The sequence below is a fragment of the Cryptomeria japonica genome, chromosome 3 (genome assembly GCF_030272615.1).
Source record: "Cryptomeria japonica chromosome 3, Sugi_1.0, whole genome shotgun sequence".
In the NCBI taxonomy this organism is placed as follows: domain Eukaryota; kingdom Viridiplantae; phylum Streptophyta; class Pinopsida; order Cupressales; family Cupressaceae; genus Cryptomeria; species Cryptomeria japonica.
Window position 1 is genome coordinate 627,064,374 of NC_081407.1, and position 18,430 is coordinate 627,082,803.

Sequence of the window (18,430 nt, forward strand, 5' to 3'; positions counted from 1 at the left end):
ATACAAACTGGTGGCGGTGTCTATCATAGGTGCAAATCATGGCATGCAAAACTACGTCAAAATCTTTTATGCAAAAAACTAGCATTTGGACAGCCCAATGTACCTATGCCTGGCGAAGATTTTTCTTTATTGGGTCGTCGTGAGGTGTCTTTGCCCACCAATTGCTGCAGTCTATTCCATTAAGACCCTCAAACACAATGTTGTCCACTGTTACCTCTTCCTTGTCCTTTGTCGATTGGGTTTTTGGACGATGTTTCTTTCTTTTCTAAGTGCCACTCATCCCAAGGCTGCCTGCAATACACACACCAGATGGCAAAACTCGCTTGCCTATGTCCCCACTCGATTCCGAAGTTCTTCGCCCTCCCTGTAACTTGTCTTCTAACGGCTGCAACCGTTTTCTCCAATCCGCCTTATTCCTGTTCATGTCCATTGATTCCTGATTAATTCCTTTAATCTTCTTTTATAACTTTTTAACCTTCTTGCACGTGCCACTTTCTCCTTCCAAATGCCAACGTTTCCTTTTTCAGCTCTCGCCGTACTATGTATGACTTGTAGGTGTACGGTGTACGGCCTGTTATGGCGATCTTTTGCTATCCTTCATCCTTCCTTCCTTTCCTCCTTGGTCTACACGTCGTACGGTTTTGTGATATGCTGGTGTGTGCGCACGGGGTATATAAAGTTTGTGCGGGGGCACGTGCTCTACCGCACGGTGGACACATGGGACCCACCGTTCGGTGAGTGCCACCGTACGGTGACACGGCCCCTCCACCGTACGGCACACTTTTTTTTGTGGGCCCGTACGGTCACCTGTCGTACGACCGTACGGTTTTTAAATTTTTTTTAATGATTATTTCTTCGAGAGGATTCGAGATCGGTCGCCTGCCTTTGTTCGTGATATTATTTTAATTTCGACCCATTGACAGCATCTGGCACCTCCTTCCCGTCGAGTGTCCACAACTTAATCACCCCGTTGGTATTGACCTCGCGTACCTTGAAGGGGCCTAGCCATCGTACTTTAAATTTTCCGAGTTTGATTTCGTTCCTCCCATTGAGTTTCAACACTAATTGCCCTGAAGTAAACTTCATTCGCCTAAGATGCTTGTCGTGCCAGACCTTCCGTCTTTGTTGGGCTGCCTTTGTGGCCCATTGTGCCATCATCCTTTTCTCGTCCAGCTTGCTCAAGGCATACAATCTCTCCCTCAAGCTCTCCATATCCCCGAGTCTATTCCACTGCAATGCGAAGGCTTGGCACCATGAATTCCGCTGGCACAACAGCTTCCTGCCCGTACATGAGTTGGAACGGAGTCTGGTCGGTGGTCACCTTGTAGGTTGTGCGGTAGGCCCACAAGACCGAAGGTAATTTTTCTTCCCAGTCTTCTCCCTCGACACCACAAGACTTATAGATTACCCCCATGAGAATATTGTTAGCAGCCTCGGCCTGCCCATTGGCTCGCGGGTAATATGAGCTAGACAGTGAATGGAAAATCTTAAATTTAGTAGTGAGGAGTTTGATAATGTGGTTCACAAAGTGTCCACCCCTGTCATTGGTCAACTGCATAGGGATCCCATACCGTGTAATAACTTGCTCATAGATGAATCTTGTTGTACTTATGGCCGAGTTGTCAGGTAGGGCCTACGCTTCAACCCACTTGTTTAGATATTCTGTGGCTACCACAATGTAGCGACACCTCCTAGCGCGACTGGCCTTGAGTGGCCCAATAAAATCCAGCCCCCAACGCTCGAATAATTCTTGAGCCTGCGAAGGGTTGAGGGGCACGAAGTCCCTTTTCAGCGGCCTCCCCGCTCTCTGACACGTATCACAACCTACTACCCATTCTCTCGCGTCATTATACAATGTGGGCCACCACAGGCCTGCTACCAACACTTTTCTTGCTGTAGTGTCTGGTCCCATATGGCTTCCTGCGGGCCCCTCATGTGCCTCCCTCGAGACGCTTGGCACCTCTTCCTCCATCACACACTGACGTAACACCTGGTCGGGTCCCATTTTATACACTAACCCATTAATCAATTGGAACGTGTGGCTCCCCAACACGAGTTTTCTTCGTTCTCCCGGTGGCATGCCTTGGGGGAATACGGAGGTGGAGAGATATTCCCCGATGGCAGTATACCATGGTGGTAGTACTACGATCTTGAATAGGTGGGCATCTAGGAAGTCGTCATTCACCTCTTCTAGTGGCTCTCCGGACCTGATCCGGGACAATTGGTTAGCAATGACATGGCTCTTGCCTGGTCGTACAATTATTGTGAACGTGAACTCCTGAAGTAGCAGTAGCCACCTTCTTATCCTGCCTTGGATGATGGGTTTGTTTACTAGGTACATTAAGGCATGATGGTCCACATAGAAGGTGAAGGGTGTCGCTAGCAAGTAGTGTCAAAATTTCTGTATGACATAGACCATTCCGAGGGCCTCCCTCTCGATGGTACTGTAGTTCTTCTCGACTTTCGACATCAACCGACTCGCAAAATAGATGGCGTGATCCAACCCGTGTGCCCCTTCTTGAGCCAATGTAGCCCCAATGGCATAGTTCAAGGCGTCCACGTGTACGTGGAATTCTCGGTTCCAGTTTGGATAGGCCAGAATGGGTGCTGCCACCAGTCTCGTCTTGAGTTCCTCGAATACTTCCCCCTGTGCCGATTCCCATATGTATGGTTCGTCCTTTCTAGTTAGTTTGTCCAGTGGAAATGAAAGTTGGGCAAAGTTCTTGATGAACTTCCGGTAATATCCAATGTGCCCCAAAAAGGACTTGACTCCCGTCACATCAATGGGCGACTCCATTTCCAAAATTACCCGTACCTTATTCGGGTCAATTTTCAGTCCAGCTTTACAAACAATATGGCCCAGCAACTTCCCTTGTGGTACCATAAATCGGCATTTCCGTGGATTCAAGGCGAGTCTGGCCCTTCGACATCGCTCCATGCACTCTCTCAGCACTACCAAGTGAGCGTCTTCACTACTGAAAAATCGATCAGTCATCCAAAAAGGCTTTAAAACTTCCCACCGAAATGTTGTCAAAGACGTGAAGGACTATCCTCTGGAAGGTTGCAGGAGCATTGCACAACCCGAATGGCATCCAGTTGTACGCATAGACTCCATCCTCCACCACAAAGGTGGTCTTCAACTTGTCCTCCTCAGCTATCGAAATCTGGTTGTATCCTGAAAAAGCTGTTGAGAAATGAGTACATTTCATGCCCAGCCATGTCTTGTAGGATACTGTCTGTGAAGGGTATAGGAAACGGGTCCTTGATGGTGACTGCGTTGAGGCACCAAAAATCCACACAGATGCGGATCTGGTTGGCCTCCTCCTTGAGTGAGATCACAATCGGCAAGACCCACTCACTTGTCTCCACCCGAAATATGATGTCGGCCTCCAGCATCCATTCGATCTCTTTGTTCACTTTGGCAGCATAGTTTCTATTCATTCAGTATGGCCTCTTTCATACCGGTTGGGCTCCCAGGACCAATGGTATCCGATGGACACACATTTCTGGCGGGACCCCCTTCAAATCCTTGTAGGACCACGCGAATATGTCCTTGTATGTCAGGAAGATTTTGAATGCTGCGGCCTTCAGCACCAAGCTCCAATCGTCGCCTACCAGATATTTCGGGGATTGGCAGTGTCTCCTAAGTTTGTCTCCTTCACAGTGGGGTCTTCGTACTGCATTGGTCTATCCTTTGAAAATTCGTACACCGAGACATCATTTACTTTGGCGTCTCACTCCTTATACTCCGTGTATTCTGGCGGAAACTCCTCACCTGGCTCGTCCTCAATCTATAGCATGTGACAAGCAGGGTAAAACACTTCATAGTCTTCCATTTGCCAGTGGAAGAGTCCATTCAATGAGGAAGTGTCATCTTCTGAGCATCCACCGAGTTCAAGCACTCCTTGCTCATTTGGTTCCCTCTCGTCTTTACCTTCATAGGAGGCCCACTCCCATCTATTTGAATCCTCCGAATCCGGTTCAGATGACGCAAGTTCCTTGCCAACAACCTGGGTCCTTAGATCAATGGTGTACTTCTGCCCCCCTTTCTCTATGGAAAGGGTGTTCTTCTTCCAATCGTGGTTCACCTTTGTTGTCACCAGCCACACTCTCCCTAAGATGGCGTCATACCCCTTCTTCTTGAGTGGGATTACCACAAAATCTAGTAGGAAGGGTTGTGTGCCAATGGTCACCGACTGAGCCATCAGGGTGCCGAGTGGCTTGATGTCGTGTTGGTCTGCACCTAAGTTGAATGTGGGTTGCCATAGTGTTAGCTTCCTGAGCTTCTTCCACGTATCTTCCAGCAGCACATTCACCCCCGAACCTCCGTCTACGATGGTGTCTTTGAGGATAGCCCCAAGAATTCCCATCTCTACGACCACAGGATGCTGACCACTATTTAAGTCCAACAACATTGGGTCAACTGAGGGGCTGACCGGAACTTCTGCCCGTATCACACCCGAAGGTGCCTGCGCAGTGGTTTGTATGGAACTAAAAATGGCGGTTCTCAACTGTGGTATTGTCTCTAGAAGGTCCTTCACCCTTATAGGCACTTCCATCTGCAGTACTTGCCCAATTATGTTATTTTCCGCTTTCGTACGGGATGATGTACTCACCACCTCTTTGTTCCGTCGTTTGGCCGTCATCTCACACTCGATATTGGGTTTTGCCTCTCGTAAGCTCTCCTCCGTATGGGGGTTGGGATAAGTGACCTTTTTAGTCTGAGCGCGGGCGATTGCCAGTACTTCTTGCTAACCAGTCTTCTCAATGTTGAGGAGGTTAACCCCTGGCTTGGGGCAATTTGTGTCATCGTGGTCTCCCGGACCACACCATCTGCACAAGTGTTGCAATGCCTCCTCTTTCTGGCAATCCCGCGCAAAGTGTCCCCACTGGTTGCATGCCCGACACTGAATCATTGGTCGCCCCTTGGCATCATACTGCATTCGACTCCAATTATTGCTATTATTAATGTTGCCTCTTCCTCCCCTTCGGTTACCTTTGTAACCGCCAGATGATGCCGTGGTGTTGGCTTGGAGCTGCAATGTGCCTGTTGTCGCTGACGGCTGCTCTTGGGTGAGGAGCACTTGGTTCCCACGTGTCTTCATTTTGTAGGGACATTCTTTGGTAGAATGTCCCAACACTTGGCAAATATCGCAGAAGGCCTTTTTTGGACAAGAGCCTTTTGTGTGACCTTCCTCCTTACATTCTGTGCACCATACTTCTTCATTTTTCCTGGTGCTTCCCTTCATACTCTTGAATTCCTTCATCATGCGGTGCATATCCTTTTGAAGGGCTTGCAACTTTTTACTCGACCCCTCGTCGCTGCTACTTCCGTCGGAGGAGTCCTTCTCTCTAGAGGATCTATCCTTCTTTTTCCTGGATGTCTTCCCTTCACTCTCTAGGTCCATTGCTCGGTTAGAGGTATCGTCGTAAGATGTGGGGGGTATAATTTTCATTTTCCTTCTCTGAGACGATTTTAAGCCCTCCACAAACCACCTTTTCTTTAACCCATTGTCAGGCTGGTTATCCATTCTCCCCAACAATTCCTTGAGGCGTCGGCTATATGCGCGGATGGTCTCACTTTTCCCATGCTTGGTGCTCAGGATTTCTGCTACAATATCATTATCATCTCTGAGGAGTCGAAACTCCTTTTCGGAGGCTTTGTGCAATGCATTCCAAGTTGTCAGTTGGGTTTTGTCAGCATCCAAGTACTAATCAATGGCTACTCCTCCTAGGATGGCAGGAAATTGTACCACCCATTCTGCCCTATCGATCACGCCATTGCTCGACCAAATTGTGTCGCATGTACGATAGTGCCGTACGGGGTCTTCTTTTCCATCTCCGGTGAACTTCGGTAATTTTTGCCGATTCGCCATTACGTTTCTTGGCAGTGGCCTAGTCTGCCCTCCGGAACTCGAATTTAACCCTCCAGGAACTCCAGGCACTGGCCCTCCTGAAGGTACTCCACCGAGATTTGGTCCGTTGGGTCCCACCAAGTTGCTCTGACTACCAGGGTTTGATGAGCCTGCCCCAAACAGATTGCTTCTACTACCGTGACCTTGTGTCCTCCCGACACCTTCGGTCGCACCGGTATCCTCGACCTCTCTGTCCTCGGTCTATGTCTCGTCTTCCATCCTGGTCTCGGCGCCTCTGTATGGCACGTACGTCTCTACCGTACTCCCGTCACCAATCTCCTCCAATGTTAGGGAAAGGTCCCCCAACCGTTTCCTGGTGGTTTCTATTAGTGTGGAAACCTAGCCCTTGCCAGAGCCATTGTTGCCATTTCCGCCGCTTCCTTCCTCGACAATCCTCTTAAATCTTCTTCTTCGTTCTACTTGTTGTTCGAGAATTAATGCTCGTTGGGCGGCTTCAAATCCCAAGGTATTCCTCCTTATTTTTGTCCTTATTTAGGAGATTGGGCATTAATTCTAAATTCTTCTTATGCAATAGAACAAGACATCATATTGAAAAGAACACTATTATTAATTCATCCCTAGTATACAATGTATGTCATTGGAGTGGAGGTGTTCTTGTTTATACTCCTTCGCCCGTACACATTCAGGGATTATTCATCCCTCGGTTAGTTTCATTGCGCTTTTCTTGGAGCTCGTGAAACTCCCGTAGGATTTGCTGGTGTCGGTTCTCCCGATAGGTGTCTTCCCTGCGGTTTTGGAGAGCCAAAAGTGCCTGTGCCAGAAGGTTGGGCAGATTGCTCATCAACCGATTTACCGTCGGACTTACACAAAGCGCACTCCACATAGCATCCTCTGGAACATCTTCGGTGGTGGCTTCTCTTCGTATGCGTGTTTCAATCGCCACCTAGAGGATGCAAGAGAAATCTTTCATGAGTGCTAGTTCTCCCTCGAACAGTTCTTCAGGTTCTTCGTCCGGGTTACTGCTTGTCCCTTCTGCCAATGGTTGTCCCATTATCCGTGTGCCATGTAGTATACTCCCGTGCTCTGGATAAATTTCGACAACAACACCACATGTTTACCCTCCGGGTGAACAGTTTAGAACATACAGATAGAGTCGCGCGTCTGATATAGCTATCGCACAAATTGTGTTGATGAATGGGCTACACAATGGAGTGGTGTATGATTGGGCATCACTGTTGGCAAATAGGATGGACAAATTCATGACCCTCCAGTATAAGAAATTTTACATGCCACATCACGCCATTGGGTTATTTATTGATGCAGTTCGCACGCAGATTACCCCAAGCTCACAGCCATTGGAGCCACATGGTCGCGTTGCACCGGACCAACCGCCTATATTTTACTAGTCGCATTTGGATGTCTTGGCACATGGCACTGAGGCGCGTTTGGGCACTAAAAGAAAGAAGCCCACCATGTCAGAAACGGAGTTTGACGCAGAGGAGGATGCTGATAGCGGTAGGGAGAATCTGCAGACACCTCCCCGGTGAGCGGAGGGAGTTTTCGGTTGGTAGGTAGAGGGGGTGACCATTGCCCAAAGAGGAGGTAATGGAGTCGGTGGGCGTCAAAGGGTCTGCACCAACCAGTACTACTCTAGCATCACACCCAGCTCGGGTCCAGTTTACACCAGCACGCCTACCGGAGACTTGTCAGTTGGCGGTGCCACGGTCATTCGAGACAGTCAGCATAGTCACCACGGTGCCAGTACTTGGCTTTGGGCAGCCTCGGGTGGCGATCGCTATGACACCACTGAGGTCAAGACCACAACAGGGATCAACTTTGGGGTGGCCTCAGTTCAGCAAGATGGGCCAGGTATCTTGGCGGGTGCGGGGGCCTCCATGGAGCAGGATGTGTCGGGTGTGCCAAGTTATATGCAGGAGGTAATGATGGAAGCAGGCGCTCTCCAGGATGACCTCAGTGCCTGGTTGAGCCACTACCAACTCACACTCGTGACACCTATAGGCGAGGCCGTTCTATCTCCACGCAGGGAGATGCATTCTCTAGATATCATTGATCTCGACGAAGGGAGCTCTCCCGGTAGTAGGGAGCTTCAGAGGGCTGCTTCACCACCGACGGATGTAGTAGCCAATCCTTACAGAGAGGAGGGGGTGACTGTGGGAGTTCAGCAAGGTTTGGGAGAGTTTGAGCAGTTCATCGCCGAGATGACTCTAGGAGCTCAGTGGCTTTTGACCTCTGCGAGACTCCATGAGGATGCTGTCGTGGTCGAGCGGATGGAGAGGTTGTTAACGTTTGTCCGCGCCGGATGCAGAGAAGAGTTTGTGAGGTGTTTTGAGTTTGTGAGGTGGCCTGAGACGGAGAACCTGGGGATGCTGGAGGCTTGGCGCCTCATTGAGGGGGTTGGCGAGACCCGGATGCAGTCCTTATTGAGAGAGGTGGAGCAGGCCTCCTGAGAAGGCTATCTTGAGCTCCGGAGGACACAGCATATGGCATCCACTACTGAGGCCTTGCGCGTAGCAGCAGTGACGGCTCGGGAGGAGCTGGCTGCAAGGTTTCAGGAGGTTGAGGCTACATTGGCACAGACTCGGACAACAATGGACATTCTGGTAGCAGATAAGTCTTCCTTGGTTATGCAGCTGGAAGAGGAGAGAGCATCCAGCGCTCTATTAGAGACTCGATTGGTCAGTGCACTGGAGAGCATCGACAAGAAGGATAAGGAGGTGTTGGAGGCAGCCTATATGGTTAAGATTGCAATGGAGAGGCAGATGGTGGCAAAACGAGATCTGAAGAGGAAGACTAAGCAGGTATACGAGTTGCGTGGGCGATTGGCTTCCACCACTACACCACCACCGGCACCTTCTTCATCAGAGATGCCCTTTGCACCCCCTTAGTTTTTGATTTTGGGTTTTGTTGTAGCAATGTATTCCCCATTTTGTTTGTAAGTTTTTTGGGAGGATGATGTTGGCAGCAATATTGTACGAGAATAAAACTAGTTAATTAAGTAGTATTTGTCCTTGTTAGTTCGGTAACCAAGGGATGATAGTTACGGGTGCGACGGTTACCCCTCGGTACCTTTATATACCTTGGAAGGTAACTTGTAAAGTCACACATGATTATGAATGGAATAGTATCTCTTATATTTGCTTGATCTTATCTGGTACTGATGGCATTATTGTCTTGCATTGAGTATTCTATCTGTATGTTCTAAACTGTTCACCCAGAGGGTAAACAATATTTGCTGACAAGGATGATGGAAGGTGATTTTTTGTTCCAAACATTATTTGTCTCATCCTCTTCATATCCAGGTACTCCATGTTGGTATCTCTAACCTTCTTCCATCGAGATGTTATATGTGACTTCAGATAGTAACCTTCTTGTACAACCTTCAGCTGAGTCTTCCTCACTGATATCCCCGCTTTAGACATGGCACTTATACGAAGCTAGAAGTCAATAACATGATAAAGTAATAATAACAATTCATTTTCAGAACTACCCTAAGTTCTGATTTCTCAAAATTTTTGAATTTGAGAGCTTAAAAATCAGAAATTTAGACAATGTGTAATGCAAATTCTGAAAAATGAATGAACTTTGATCAAATGAGGCATATCTTCCTCTAAAAAAACTGAATTTCAGACTTAAAACAAGTCTGATTTGATCACTTAAGTCTGAAAACACCCTTGCAAACTCAGAAAATGAAAGATTTCGATGTCAAAAACATTATTCCAGGTCTGATTTTCTGAGTTTGAAGGTCTGAAACACCTCTACAACTGCAACTTCAATGGCTGGGAACACCCTCAATCGTGGCGCAACATTCCCACATAATGCGATTTTGCCCCAATTAGCTCAAAATCAATGCATTTTGGGCATACACAATGGCTGGAACAATCACCTTAGTCTGCAAGTAAGAGCTGGTAACAATATTGTGCAAGTGAATGGTGGCTAGAAATAAAGCATTTCAGACTTTAACCAGCCATGGAGCGTCTCCTCTCAGCTCTAGCGGCTCCAATGTAGAGGCAATGGATGCCTCAAATAAAATCGCACCCTCTACTTAGCAATGACGCACCTCAAATCAGCCCTTCCAGCTCTCCAACTGTCAAATCAGTCACAAAATAATATAATAGAAGGCGCTGGACTGTATGTTTTTACCTTATCAAGTCACCACATAGCCAATATGGGATAAAAATTTACTCTTACCAGCACATAGGAAAATCAATATGCGTTGGGATTTCAACACTTAGCAATATTTTTACCTTTCTCAATCATTAAATGCACATGGTGGGAAAATCGATATCAATTGGGACACATTTACTTAAAAAAAAAAATTCCACTTGAATTCAATCTCTAGCCAGCTGGGGAAAATCGAACCTCATTGGGACACATTATTTTCACTTAAATTCATCCCACTTTGCAAATTACAACCTTGAGGGGAAAATCGACCCTCATGTCCATCACTTAACTCATTTTGCCACACAAATCCACTCCAGGGCAAAATCGATAGCTATCTGGACACACAAATTTGATCATTTTCATGTAAAATACCCCTTGCTGGAAATTCGCTCTTCATTAGGACTCAACTTTCCATCAAAATTATCAAAATTAATCAAAATGCCTTCCAAGGGAAAATTGAACCCCATCAAGACACATTAAACTTGTCATTTTCCATGATTTTGTCCCCAGTGGAGAATCAACCTCCATCAGGACACATAAATTCATCCACATTTCACTTTGTTTTAATCATTTTTCCTCTAGTTGAAAATTGAACCTCATCAAGACACATATACTTCATACATTTTGCTTTTGTAGGCCTAGTGGAAAAACGACCTCCATCGGGACAACCTCAGTGGAGATTCCTGATGCATTGGGACTTTCCCCAAAAACACTTGCAAATTCAGTCCATGGGGGGAAAAACGTACCTCATCAGGACTGAGATCATTTTCATCATTAAAATATTTTTGCTCAAAAAAGGAGTGGAAAATCATGCTCCATCGGGACAAAGTCCATTTTCACCTTTATTGCTCAATGGAAAAATGCCTCCCATCGGGACAACTGACTTTTACGCCTTACTTTCATGGGGGGAAAATGTCTTCCATCGGGACTTTGATGATTTTCACACTATAAAGCCCAAACTTATCAAATTTTATCATTTCGTGCAGTGGAAATTCTATTTCCATCGGGACTTTTAACATTTTACTGGATTTGAGGGGTGGAAAACAAGAGTCCATCGGGACTTTCTACATATTTGACATATATTACCTCCTAGGAGTGAAAAAACAACTCCTATAGAGACTTTTGACACTTTAGCACAAAATTCACACCAATTTGCAACATTTAAAACACATTTCGTTCGCATTCTAAAGGCTAGTTGCAGCCTCAAACATTTAGAAAACTTAAGATCATCTTGACATTTTAACAATTTCTAAACAATTTGATCCTATTGACTTCAAAACTCAAAAATTTAACATTACTCACACATTGAAGACCTCTGAGCATATTAAAAATGAGACTCAAGCATGAAAGCTCAAAATTGCCACCTAGCTGCCAAAAAACCCTAAACTAACAAAAAGCAGAGATTAGGAAAGAGGGGGTCCCTATTTGCAATGGGGCAATGTGTCAAAAGGTCACAACATGACCTGCCCTCAATTCTTCCTTAGTAGATATGCAGAGATGGAGTTTCTAAAATGGTCCAATTAATAAAATTATTACAATTTGTTTTCATAGGGAGACGCAAAGGTACATACAGAATGGATTAGCCAAAAGACTGAAATTCTTATGCAAGTAGATTATAAACGGTAACAGTATCCAATAGGAAGCAATCTATTGATCATAGGAAACAAGTGAACTGGTCATGAAATCACCTCTTCAATACAAATGAAGAAGCTTGACCTCAAAGACATACAATGTAGCATTAAAATGAAGATAACCTCCATGAAAGCTGCTACTAGAAACAAGAATATCTATACAAATTTGTGAGAAAGCTGAAAGAAGATATTTGCACACATGAGCAGATCCATGAATGTGTTAGGGCAAGGAATTATTACAATTAATCTCGAATACCATGGGGAAAACTATTGATAAGCCATATGAGGATCAAAATAGACAAGCTCTACCATAAAATGAAATAATATGTATACAAGGGATTTATGAAGGCTAGAAGTGCTAAAAACTAATCAATAAGCGCAATTCCACTAACTCAAGACAGAATGATTTGCAATGTACAATAACAGTGGTAAGATAGCACAACAATATGAATGACAAAAACAGAGACCTAAGAAGTTATGATGATGACTTAGTGTTACCCCTAAAAATTGTAATCACAACTGAGGATAAACCAGGACCTTTAGAGGCCACATGTTGGCTGGTAAAGGTGTCAGGAATTAAACATTTCCACCCATAACACTAATATGTAGTTAGTAGCATTGTGAAATTGTTATTGGAACTAGATCGGGCTCTCTATATGACACTATTTCTTCATTTAGATAAACATGCCATAAAACTAATACCATTCAAGAGATATTATTAATTAAGAAAAATAATAAAAAAGCTAGTGTGCAATTTGATCTCACTGAAGGTACTTATATAAGACATTATCTCCTTTATAAAGATAAAGTTAAAACACATGCAAGGACAGCACCGGCTAGAAGCACCCAAGAAACTAGGTTACATTTCAGCTAGACTTTCAAGTCCGCTTGTATTAACCAGCAATTTAGAGTCTTCTGGGTGATCACTCACAAAGTGCCTTTCTAAGTTTCACGTGTCCCGAGGCAATATTGAGATTGATTGTAATTCACATACTCGTTATAATAAGATCCACTTTAGCTTTTTAATTTTTATATAATTATAATTTATATTTAAATCTAACACAAGTTATCAAATCTTAAATACTTTTTGTGATGACCCTTCTAATTCCTAGCTACCTAAAGGTCATGTATACAAACCTTCATATGAATATCTTTTATATATTACCCCTAATAATAGTTTTTCTTTTCCAACTAAAATCTGATAGTATCTAAAATTGGAATCTTTTTATCTTATCTAATATGACATTATGCACTCTAGATTTTAAGGGCTGTTTGTATTAAGTATTTGAGCAACGTGGTCTCTCAAACTCAAAACTATACTTGTAACAAATTTCCAAAACAGAAGAGAAATGTTTTCACATTAAGAAACCTTACTGTAAATAAGGAAGAGTCATATACTGCATCAGGAAAGGACTTGACTTCACAAGATTCTCCCACTCTTCTCTGCTGATTCTTTTGCTTCCATTAGAGAATGTCTGTACAATAGAAATGTAAACTGAAATTTCCAGCTTCACAAATTATGACAAATTTTTGTCACTCTTGAGTGAAATCCATGTCTTAAAATGTAAGATGTCAAGAATGCATTTTGGAACTCATTATTCTTTAAGAAAGGTGAAAACATTCTTCACAAACCTCATCGAGTATAGACTCTACAACATCATCTGTAAGGTGTAACTCTGATTCTTCCAGTAAATTTGATAACATCTTTTTGACCTGAACAGCAATTAATTGCTTCAATACCTCTCCTACCATGAACAAAATTCCATATACATTTTTGGAAACTTGTAAATAGATTCCAACAGAAAAGTACTACAAAATGCAACAAGAGTATTACCACTTCAAAATATAAGCATTAGTATCTTCATACAATAGCACAAGCCTCTTTAAATGTATATTTATAATATCAGGCTGATTTACTATGAGTAAATCCTAGGAATGAACTAAACATAGAATCATGATTAAGCATGGAATATTCTTACTAATTTAATGAGAGTACTAATTATTAGGTCTACAGCAATAAAAGATGTTTGTCAATTCAATCATAACAATTTTTGAAAGAACCAACTTACATCCTCTCGTTCAATATATCCAGTTTGTCTTAGGTCATAGAACCTAAAAGCAACTGCAGGAAAATGCAACACCAATGCTTCAAAAAAGAGTTTAAAGAAAATAATACTAGCCTACCAAGATGGAATATAATTAAGACACTATACAACACAGACCTATAAACTAAACAAGAAAACATATTAAATTTAGAAATGCACATTTCAAATGAAAAATTTTCAAGGATGAGGAGACAACTGTTCATAGAGCAATCTGGTATACTACATTCAACATTGCACTTAAGGCATGGTCTGAATCAACTGTGTCCCACAGTTTTTTTTAATTTATGCTACCCATGAGACGCTGAGAACAATTGCTGCTAAATCTAAAAGGATATTTAAGTAATTTTTCTCCAACCACAAAGACAAAGTATCCTAGATTTTGTTTGAGCCACAAATGATCCCTCTACCATGGATATACTCACCAAAGTTTGAAGGTAGTCACAATTATAGATGATGGACGTGGTAGGTTGTCTTTTTCCCAAACAATTGAGAGTTTGTGCCTAAACTACTTTTGTTTTATTCATGGACACATTGTCCTGCCTCAATAAGATCTGCTCCCTATGGAGAGGATGTTGAGCTCTAGTCTTTAAAGCAAGGATTTCTACAAGAGATTTAGAGAAGCATGTAACAATTTTTTGACTTTGATACATTTTCGTTTATTTTTTATCTTTCTTCAGTGAGTTTATTCAAAGTACATGTGTCACCAAAGAAGATACTTTACAACATTTCATATTAGTTACATGAAAATATTGAATATATAGACTTGAATGCTAATTGGTAGTTTCGTAGCTTGCAGTTGATTATGAACTGTCTCAACTATATTGTAACTCCTAGAATTATAAAATAATGGATACATAAATCTCACAGTGTGCATTCTAATTTCTCTTCATTCCTTCTCTGTTTACATCTTATAACATTGGTATCAGAGTTATCGGTGCTTGAAAGGGCTCTCATTTTGAGGGAACTCTTAGCAAAGTATGGGCATTGCAGCAAAGGCAATAGAGGACATATAGACCTGCAAACTGAGAGAGAGAAGAGAGGAGATCTGTAATGTCCGCATTTTAGCAGACTTGGATTTTGTGAAATTAGCCTATTATCCTGACCCTCGTAGGCTAATGTGTTGGATAGAGGGTCTTTTGAGGATTGGTATCATCTCCAGTGTTCAGAGTGCTTCAGTTTGGTCTTCGTTTGGCATCATTCGGACATTATTTGCTCTACTTCCTATTTTTAGTAAGTCTTGGGATGTTAGAGATGGACCCCTGCTATTTTTAGTAAAGGGGGTATGGTCATATGCAGTCTCCTCATGTTAGCTCCCAATTCAGACGATGTTTGAAAATACAAAGTATTCATGGAGATATTAATGTTTAATTGGCTCAATTAAACATTAATTATTTGGAGATTATATTATTAAGTTATAAAATGACTTTATATTATAAAGCACTTAAATGAGGGTCTATTTATCATGAGAAGGGGGCCAAGTTTATTAATAATTTATGAGCACATAACTCAAGGTTTAATTACATTATTGATGCCAATGAAATATTATAACATTTTAATGTTAATTAAGAGTTTTTTGAAGAAGTTCGAACTTCTTGAGGAAATATAAGTGTGCAAAAGGAATCGAATTTCATTATGTGATTGGAGTTTTTGATTGAAGTTTTCTCTGGAGCATTGAAGTGTAGAATACCAAGGGTTTCTGCAGGATTCAAGGCTTGTCGGCATTGGAGAGCGTGGCTTCTTCATTGTAACAGCATATAGAGGGTGTGCAATATCATTTGATTATGCTTGTGAGAGTTGGCTTCATTCAGAAGTCAATATTGAGCTGATTGGAGGGTTTATTTAAGAGTTTGTTTGCAGATTGAAAGAGACTACAGTGCCATGAACAGTGCGGACGAACAGTGCGCTACAGTGTGGATGAACAGTGCGCTAGAGTGCCGCGAACAGTGCACATGAACAGTGCGCTACAGTAGTTTGAATTCTATAGAAGGGGATTTAGAAAGGTGAACAGCTATATATATTTGACAAGGGCTTTGCGTATGAGGAGAATCAAACCAATATATCAAGGCAGCCATTGAAATTCCAGGTTTTCTATCTATGGTCATTGTATTAGAAAATCATTACTTCATTGCATCATTTTCTATTATGATTATATCATGAAATACTTGGAGGTTGCATATGTTTAATGGAGATAAAAGTTGCATATTCCACATTCATGGTAACATTCAACATTGATCAGCCACTTAGCTTTCGTGCCAATTGTTTGCTTAAATGCCTAATGGCTGTAGGTATACAATGGGATGCATGACAAGTGTTTGTCTTAATGTCAACTAGCTGTACTAGTTAATTTCAGTCATTACATGTGTGTGTAAAGGTCTAAAACAGCTAGTATATCATTTCTATAACAACTTTGCATTGTTAGAAGCTTTCCATAACTTCATTTGCAGCCTACAAACCCAAAGAAGACAAATAAAAAATCCATAACAGCGGCTTAAAACACTGTATGCCAAGTGTTTGACAATATTCCTTGGGGTTCAAATAAGCAAAACAGGGTCAGATTAGCCAAGGGATATTACAGTGGTATCAGAGCGGTTTCCTGCCAACCTGTTGGGTAGATTGATTCAGCTAGTTAATCATAGTTACTTCAAGTACCCAGAATCAGTTGGACTAGAATAGGAAGCAAGTGTATTCCTCATTGGAAAAGTTAAAACAAAACCAGAAGACGCTGGATGAATTGATTTCACACCCTGCAAAACTTGATAGAATTGCTCGGTATATGACATCTATTTTTAAGGATAAAAAGGAGAAACTTGAAGAGAATGTGGTGATTATTAGCACTCAAGAAGTTGTTAACAATCATGATAACAAGTCTGATTTTCATGACAACAGCCTTGCACTTGAGCGTAATGATGATTTGAAAGTCATGGAAAGTTTAGAAAGTGTTGTGGGAGTGACCTTGAGTATTGGCACTCGTGATACAAGTGTCAAGAATGAGGATTGCATGGGAATTTTGGCTCATAAGAGTTCTAATCTACATGACAGCAGTGATGAAATTTTGCATCAACATGAGAGAGCAGTGACTACACATGTGCAAGATGCTTCTATTAAGTTGCCGCATGAAGGTACTCGAGATTTTGGTACTAATGGGGTAATGTGTGATGTGGATTCATGTCATTTAGAGTCTGATTTTTCAGATCAGACCTTAGAAAACAAGTTTGAAGATTCATGCTTTGGCATAGGATCCCAGAATCATGAGTTGGATGGCCATGTAGTTACATTGGAAGTGGAAGCGTGTGAAGATATTGTCATAACAACAACTTCTACCTTGCCAGTTGAGCCATCCTACGAGGTACATAGCAGCAGTACCTTAGATATTGATGTGTGCACAATTGATTGCACGCATGATGTTGTTGATCACGAGGTGAGTGATGTTGATTAAGTTTCATACCCTAGTGCAGATTTGGGTGGAAAGAATGAGTCACAGGGGTATCATCATCTGGCTGGGCAGTTGAAGGTTAATGATGATATGATTGCTACAGCTTTGGAGCATTTTGATGTCGCTCGACAAATGTTGGCGACCTTTGGTTGGAGTACTCCTGAGACATATGAGCACAATGATAGTAGCCTTTCCCTAGCAGAGTTCCATGCACTCCGAGCAGCTATTGGGATAATGAAACAGAATTACTTGTAGGTACTTGCTGATAGGGATTATCTTCTCGAGTGGGATTGCACTTGCTACGATGCACTAAAGGGAAAGGAGGAGGAGGTTGATGAGCTCACCCATGAGCTTGAGGTGACTATGGACTCGTTGGAGAGCGCTCAGTCAGCCCTTCGTGAGTCACAGTCACAGGTTGAGGAACTTACCGTGGCATTGAGTTTAGCACAGTCTTCACCATCTGTGGATATAGTTGAGTTTCCTATAGCATCACTTGGTGATGAGTTTACACCCACGGGTTGTAGTGATGAGTGTGTTGAGGATGTGGTTACATCCGTCACTAATGCAGGTACAGGTGACTTAGCTGGGATAAGTATTTGGGTTGAGAGCAGCAGAGAACCACTTGTTGCATCAGGTTCTCCCGAGGTTAGTGCTATGACAGATGATACAGGTCAGATTGTTGATAGCTCTTGTGTGGCAGTGGTGGACTCTCTAGAGAGTTGTGTGTTAGTACGCGATGTTACTCCATCCACTTCACATGGAACTCGCATAGTGTCATCTGGTTGGGAGTATGGCTCTCATGTAGATTTGTTTCCCTCTCCTGGAAGCAAATCTGTTACTTCATCCCATGCAGCTGATTTTGGACGCCAGCTTGTTGTTTCTCAGAGTCAGAGTTATCAGCTGCAGGTCTTAGAGGATAAGGTTGACTCAGCCTTATATTGTTTTTACTGCATAGATTCATTTATTGAGTACCTTCTTGAGAGTCCTGAGTTTCGAGAAGGTCCGTTTGGAGCCACCAAGGATACTCTCATCCGAGGTTCTCTCACCATTAGGCGTGGTGTGGGAGTAATTATTGATACTCTGACTACAATGCTTCCTAATAGAGATTTTGTGATTGGGTTTGCAGAGAGGGTTACTAGAGCCCCTACCCAATCAATTGTTCAGGGTCAGAGATTGGAGCCATCTCATGATTCCAGTATTGTT

At 42.9% G+C, this 18,430-nt stretch overlaps 1 protein-coding gene across 3 annotated transcripts in view; it reads right to left on the reverse strand.

Moving 5' to 3' along the window:
* Positions 1–18,430, reverse strand: part of LOC131033038 (calcineurin B-like protein 1) — a 284,660-nt gene that overhangs the window by 79,250 nt on the left and 186,980 nt on the right. For 2 of the 3 annotated variants that reach the window (XM_057964155.2, XM_057964154.2), the window contains exons 5-7: positions 13,759–13,811; positions 13,322–13,402; positions 13,064–13,164 (exon numbers count right to left, since the gene is read on the reverse strand). In XM_057964155.2, coding sequence (XP_057820138.2) covers positions 13,064–13,164; positions 13,322–13,402; positions 13,759–13,811 — 235 coding nt within the window. The remainder of the gene's footprint in view (positions 1–13,063; positions 13,165–13,321; positions 13,403–13,758; positions 13,812–18,430) is intronic. The other variant, XM_057964156.2, reaches the window with a different exon arrangement.